Below are 7,081 nucleotides of genomic sequence, written 5' to 3'. Positions count from 1 at the left end.
TTCTTAGTTGTCAGTAATGGCGGAAAGTGGAATGATATGAAAGCTGAGCTGTGGTATTAACTGTTGGATCTGTTTCGGTTGTTCTTTTGCCACTGTCGACTTTCCTTCACCGGATGGCGATGCCCACTCGGCCCTCGCCCTTGTTGTTCTCACGTCTGGGCCTTTGATGCATCGCCCGTCCGGTGGTAACTGCGACCGGGCGGTGGTCCCTAGTACATCAGGCCCCCCAAGCCCTAGACATAAAGTCGTAGGGTTTATGAACGGTATCCGCCTATGCCGGGGGCGTGTCAGCTCGTTCCATGGACTGGCGAGGTTTTTTGAAAATCGGGACCGGGACAATTTAGGCGGGAATTTTGAAAATGGGGTGCCACGTGTTGGAATGGCAGTGGCGGCGTTGTGGGAGAGCGGAACAGTCTCGCAATCTGGGCCCTTGATGATGCTTCAAATGAACGGTGCGATGTGGTCGACAGTTACGAAAAATTCGGCTATAAATAGGAGTCATTTGATTGCGTCAGACTTACCTTTTACTCACTCTTTCCACAGCAGCCGTTCGACATTTCTTTTCAATCAGGTAAATAAATGGCAGTTACCATATCGTCTTCTGGTTCCGCGGGTGGGGATGGCGGGGATTCGTCAAGCGGAAGCGGAAGTTCACGCAACTCGGGGTCATCCTCGAGGGTGGAGCATTTAGACGCTGGGCAACCGGCAAACCGAATCATACACGGGACGACCCTCTATCTCTTGGAGGGCGGCATGGAGCTTGAACCCATTCGTCCCACACCGGCCGGAGGGTGGCCAGTAATAAGGGGGTACGATTGGGCCCTGCACGACGTGGGAACCTATGAATCCGAGTTTCAGAACCGGGGAGTCCTCTTGGAGTGGGCAAACCAGTCTTTCGTAGCTCGTGATGAGGCGGACGCCCAGCTTTTCCGATTGGGCGTGTGTTATCCCAATGAGCGAGTCTGTCACGGGAAAGGGACAAATTCTGAAGATTTCTTTTTTATGTATACATATCTGTTTCGTCGCATGATGGTACGGATCCCGTTTACCCGGTTCCAGGCCGTCGTCCTGAAGAGGATGAATGTCGCCCCTGCCCAATTACACCCGAACGGTTGGGCCTGTATCCAGGCTTTCATGGTAGTGTGTTCGGCTTTAGGCACTTTCGACATCCGTTTTCTTCCACTACTTCCACGTCCGGCCGGTTACGACGCGGGGTTGGGTGTCGTTGAGGTCCATCCAACAGGGTTTGTTTCAGAACTACGCAGATTCTTTTAAAGATTTTAAACATAAGTTTTTCAAAATAGTAATAAGGGATAGCGGTCGGAAGGAATTTGTGGATCCGTCCGGTGAGCCCCTATTTCCCTTTTACTGGACTGAGGAGCCGGCCCGTATGACGTCGGTGCCGGCTTGCGATCTGACTCCATCCGAGCGCGAAGCCGTAAAGCTTATTAACGATCTTCCCTGTCGCCTCCCCGCCCGCAAGCTGGTCGAATGCCTGTGCCACGAGGATTTTATTAACGTGGCGTTTGGTACGATTTTATCGTTTTGCACCGTTACTTGAACGTTTGGTTCTGGCTGATTTTACTTTCGTGTGTTGCAGGTGCTATGTTATTTTCCGGCCCCCGAAAGACGAAGTATGTTCCTCCCGCTCAGAAGAAAGATCCTCGCTTGACCGCTGGTAGCGATGTGAGGGTCACTCCTCTGAAACCCACCTTCAAGGTCGTCCACCGAGGGACCAGTGTTGACCCCGCCCCCGTGGGTATTCCGCTGGCCGCCGCAGCCAGAGTCGCTGAAGTTGCGCCTACCAATCCGCCCATCGGGTCGGCCCCCCAAGTGACCGTGGCCGACACCGGGAAGACCACGGCCGGCACCTCCAACCCTCCGCCTGGGGAAGCCTCTCGTAAGAAGAAAAAGAGGTCTAAGGAAGGGGAAAAATCTTCCTCTAAGAGAAGCAGACGGGACCGCACTCCTCAACCCCTATCGGGCGGTCTTATGGATCCGGCTTTCGGCGTTAGCGACCGGCTGGATTTTCGCATTAGCTCGGCGCAACGAGAAATCGTGGAGCAGCTCTCGGAACAACAACTCCTTAAGGCCGCCCTAGAGCATAGTAGCTGGGGGCTATGCTGATGTGGTATGCAGAGAGGTTTGCTGACCGCCGGGGGTTGGATGCCATTCAGAGGGAGCTGATATCCGAGAAGAAAGCGGCGGCTGAGGCGAAGGCTGGCTTGGAGGCGCTCACCCTTGAACACGCCAACTGTGAATCAGAGCGGACGGGTTTGCAGAAGAAACTGGCGGATGCTTGCGCCGAAGTGAAAACCCTCATCCAGAAGCTTAATGCTTTGGGGTTGAAGTACGAGGCGGAACAGGAAGACAATAGCCGCAAACGAACTGCCTTGGCCGAGGCGAACAAGAAGGTCTCGCTCCGGGATGAAGAATTGGTTGAGCTGCATGCCGAAAACATTCGTTTGCAGGGAGAGCTACAACGAGCGGCGGATACTATCGCGCACTTAACTCTGGACATTCAACTAGAGCATGAGGAGGGTTTTTTCAAGGCCATCCGCCAAGCCGCCTACTTTTTCAACTTTAACCCGAGCTCTGCGGATTTTGACCTGGGGATGGACGTCCACAAGGGGAAGCTGGTGCCTCTCTCGGAGATCCCCGGAGAAGAGGATGAGGCTCCGCCAGCTGATGGTAGTTGATTCAATTAATGTGACGGTCGTGGATCGGCGTGTTGTTTTTTCTTTTTTGGGTTGGGGGTTGTTACGCGTTTGGTGGAAGCCGACCGGTTTTATGCCAATCGCTTTTTGATTTCAAAAATTACTAAGTATACGTTGTACAGCCCTCTCTTGATAATGAAATTATTTGGTTTTCACGTCGTTTTGTTGCGTAATCTTTTGTTTATTTCAAAGTGATACATTTGCCCGGACGGCGGTGATTCTTTTTCTAGGGCTCGCCGTTGGCGGTCCTTTTGTGGGATACGCCGTTTGCCATCCTAGCGCGTTTCCCGGGCGGCAGTGGTTCCGTTGGAACTCGCCGTGCACCGCCCGGTGGAATGATCGGGTGGCAGTGGTTCCAAAGGAACTCGCCGTTCACCACCCGGTGACGTGGTCGGGTGGCAGTGGTTCCAATGGAACTCGCCGTTCACCACCCGGTCGGGAGTGGCAGTGTCTTTTTCGGGAAAAAGACGTCGTTCACCACTTGGTCACTCTGCAACTATAAGAGGTAAACACTTGGGTTTCATTATCTAACTTTTAAGAAATATTTACAACGCAAGTTTAACTGAAATAAAATTTCAAATGGGAGGCGTTCCAAGTGTTCCGCAATGGTCGTCCGCCTGGGGCAGAGAGGCGGTAAGCTCCGTTTTGTAGATTTTCTAGCACCCGGAATGGGCCGTCCCATTTCGCCGCAAGTTTTCCATGCGCCTGCTCCTTTCTTGCATCCCCGGTTTTTCTCCACACTAGATCTCCCTCCTGAAAACTCCTCGGTCGTACCTTAGTGTTATACCGTCGCTCCACTAAACGCCGGCAGGCCTCTGCATGTAACACGGCGCGATCCCTACGTTCCTCCACGGAATCCAACTCTACCCTCAATTCCTCCTCGTTGAGTTGCAAGTCCTCGATCTGTCTCCGTAGCGACGGTTCCTCCAGTTCCACCGGCAGCATGGCGTCAGTCCCGTATGTTAGGTTGAACGAGGATTCTCCGGTAGTCCCGTGCGGGGAACAACGGTACGCCCTAGGACCTCCGGCAGTTCGTCTACCCAGGCTCCCTTTCTCTCGCCCAATCTCCTCTTAAGCTCGGCCACAATTGCCTTGTTGGCTGCTTCCGCCTGGCCGTTCGTCTAGGGGTGTTCGACCGAACTGGTGATGTGTTTGATCCCCAACCCTTGAAAAAACGTTTGCAGTTTCTTGTCGATGAACTGACGGCCATTGTCGGTTACGATCGTCTGTGGGAGTCCAAACCGGCATATTATCTTCCAGAAAAAACTCTGCACCTGCCGGGCGGAAATTGTGGCTAAGGGCTCTGCCTTCACCCACTTCGTGAAGTAGTCTACTGCGACGAGTATAAACTTCTTCTGTGCTCGGCCAGGGGGAAAGGGGCCGACAATATCCATGCCCCACTTGGCGAACGGCCAAGGCGAGACGATAGTTCGCAGTTCAACTGGGGAGGCGTGCGGTATGTTTGCGTGGGCTTGGCATCGTTCGCACTTTGCCGTGAACGCTTTGGCGTCGTTTTCCATTGTCGGCCAATAGTATCCGGCTCTGAGGGCCCTCGCCCGTAACGTCCTTGCTCTAGTGTGCAACCCGCAGATTCCATTGTGGAGTTCGTTCAAGACATACGCCGCCTGGTCCGGACTCACGCATTTCAGCAAGGGGACAGAGAACCCCCTCCGGTAAAGGTCTCCGCCTATGGTGACGTACCGGGCCAGCCTTCTGGCTTCTACCGGCTTCAAGCTGACCCCCTGGTCTTGGTCCACCATCATCTTCATAATTTCAGCACGCCAATCATCGCCGACAGGTGCCCCCAACGCCATGCATTCCACGGACGGCTCCGTCAAAACCTGTCGGATGACCGTAGTCAGTTGCCCTTTCTCCTTGCCGGCGCTAAGCTTCGACAACATGTCCGCCCGGGCGTTCTCCTCTCGCGGTATATGCTTTATAATGAAGGGCTGGAAATTCTTGGCTATTGTGCTAGCTTTGTGGAAATACCTCAACAGTTGGTCATCTTTAACTTGAAACTCTCCCATCATCTGTCCGACAACCAGTTGGGAATCGGTTCTACACGTGAGGGACTGGGCTCCCATATCTAAGGCCAGGGCGAGTCCGGCGATTAAGGCCTCGTACTTGGCCTGGTTATTGAAAGCTTTAAACTTGAACACAAGTGACTGCTCGATGAGGAATCCACCTGGTCCTTCTAATACCACCCCGGCTCCGGCACTTGCCCGCCCGGCTGCCCCATCTACGTAAAGGCTCCAACCTTCGGGAGATTGGGCCTGAGGCAACTCTAGCGCAAAATCAGCCAGGTGTTATCCTTTGATGATAGATCCTCGCGGCTCAAAGCGTAAGCCGAATTCCAACAACTCCACCGCCCAACTTACCATCCTCCCAGCTATATCGGGCTTCCTCAAGATCTTGGATACGGGGTGGTCGATTTTCACAACCACCTGATGGCTCTGGAAGTATGGGTGGAGCCTCCTCGAAGCGTGGAGAAGAGCTAGGGCAACCTTCTCGACCAGCTGATACCGGGTTTCGGCGGGTTGAAGCACTCTACTAACGAAGTATATCAGGCGGGGTTCACTGGCGTCCTGAACCAGGGCTGCGCTGATAACTTCATAAGAGACCCCCAGGTAGATTTGCAGTTCAGTATTTGGGAGGGGTCGGTTCATTACAGGATGGTTGGTCAACAAATTCTTTACAGCAGCGAACGTCAGTTCGCAATCGGCGTCCCAGACCCCTGCTTCGTCCCCCTTTTTCATCCTTTTTAGGATCGGTCGGATCCGGTCGGCCAACTTCGGAATGAACCGGGCAAGGGCCGTCAGTTGTCCGACCAGCCGCTGGATCTCCTTCAGGTTGGTAGGACTTCACATGTCAAGGATGGTCGTGCACTTGTCGGGGTTGGCCTCTATCCCTCTCTCGGTCAGCATGAACCCTAAAAATTTTCCAGCAGAGACACCAAAGGTGCACTTGGCAGGGTTAAGGCGCATATTATATCGGCGTACCTGTTGGAACACTTCCTCCAGGTCGCGAAGGTGGGCCTCGGGCGTCGTTGACCGGACGACCATATCGTCCACATATACCTCCATGCACCGTCCAATCTGGTCAGCGAAGATCTTATCCATCAACCTATGGTATGTGGCACCGGCGTTCTTTAACCCGAATGACATGACATCATAACAGTAATTCCCCCGGTTGGTGATAAACGTCGTCTTCTCCCGGTCGGCCTCGTGCATGGGTATCTGATTGTACCCGGAATATGCATCCAGGAAACTGAGTAGCCGGTGGCCGGACGCTCCATCCACCAGGCTATCGATGTTCGGGAGTGGATGGGAATCTTTGGGACAAGCCTTGTTCAAGTCCGTGTAGTCGGTGCACATTCGCCACTTCCCACTAGATTTATTTACCATTACCACGTTGGCAAGCCAAGTGGTGTATGTCACTTCGCATATGAACCCGGCTTCCTTCAGTTTTTTCACCTCCTCCTCTACCGCCCGCTCCTTCTCGGCGCCCATTCGGCGTTTCTTCTGTGCCACCGGTCGCGCCTCTCTAAAGAGGGCTAGGCGATGTATCATGATGGAAGGGTGTATCCCCGGCATATCGGCCGCGGTCCAGGCAAACAAGTCTTTGTTCCGCCACAATATCCTCCTCAGGTCGTCCTCAGTTACAGGATCCAGGCCCCCCGCTATTGTGGTGACCTGATCCTCCTTCGGCCCCAACTTGGCCGGCTGCACCATTCCGTGCGGTTCCATAGGATCCTCCGTTCCTACCCGCGGGTCCAGGTCGGCCATGGCCACCTCCGACCGAGGCACTTTTGCCCTCGAAACCCGAGGATACATCCACAGACCCGCGGCGTAACGTTCTCTTGCCGTTTTCTGATCGGCCCACACCGTTATAATCATCCTCCTCTCGTTGGGGTACTTCAGAGTTAAGTGGGGTGTGGATACAATGGCGCCGAAAGAATTAAGGCAGGGGCGCCCCAACAGAACGTTATACGAAGTGTTGGCATCCACCAGTAGATACCGAACCTTCTTCTCGTCGCCGTCCCGCCCCGTTCCTAGTCGGGTGCGGAGATCCACGTACCCTTTGGTATCCACCCGTTCCCCCGCGAAGCCAACAATCTGCTCGTGGAAGGGAACGATCAGTTCTTCTGAGAGGTCCATCTGCAAGAAGGTTTTCCAATATAGGATATTGGCCGAGCTTCCCTGGTCGACTAAGACTTTCCCCACTTCATATCGGGCGATCTCCGCCGTGATAACCATCGGGTCATCTTGCTCCAAATCGGGTGCGTGAAAGTCGTCGTCTGTGAATGTTATCGGCGGCATGGATTTCCTGGTAGCTTGGACACTGTTCACTGAGCGCAGTGCCCT

General features: G+C 54.0%; 1 protein-coding gene across 1 annotated transcript; it reads right to left on the bottom strand.

The window, feature by feature from the left end:
* Positions 1-3,838: 3,838 nt before the first annotated feature.
* On the bottom strand, positions 3,839-5,473 carry LOC106755592. The gene is made up of 2 exons (XM_014637777.1): positions 5,096-5,473; positions 3,839-4,990 (listed from the first exon to the last, which is right to left on the bottom strand). Exons 1-2 carry the CDS (start codon positions 5,471-5,473, stop codon positions 3,839-3,841), a joined length of 1,530 nt encoding a protein of 509 aa, XP_014493263.1.
* Between the last annotated feature and the right edge of the window lie 1,608 nt (positions 5,474-7,081).

The sequence above is a fragment of the Vigna radiata genome, chromosome 1 (genome assembly GCF_000741045.1).
Source record: "Vigna radiata var. radiata cultivar VC1973A chromosome 1, Vradiata_ver6, whole genome shotgun sequence".
In the NCBI taxonomy this organism is placed as follows: domain Eukaryota; kingdom Viridiplantae; phylum Streptophyta; class Magnoliopsida; order Fabales; family Fabaceae; genus Vigna; species Vigna radiata.
This window is presented reverse-complemented; position numbering and strand designations above follow the sequence as displayed.

What these genes read in the sequence shown, in the direction of transcription:
- LOC106755592 (XM_014637777.1), bottom strand. Translation starts at nt 5,473, where the DNA reads ATGAAAAAGGGGGACGAAGCAGGGGTCTGGGACGCCGATTGCGAACTG. An exon ending in CCGATATAGCTGGGAGGATG is followed by an intron (nt 4,991 to 5,095) that starts GTAAGTTGGGCG and finishes GAGTTGCCTCAG; the next exon opens with GCCCAATCTCCCGAAGGTTG.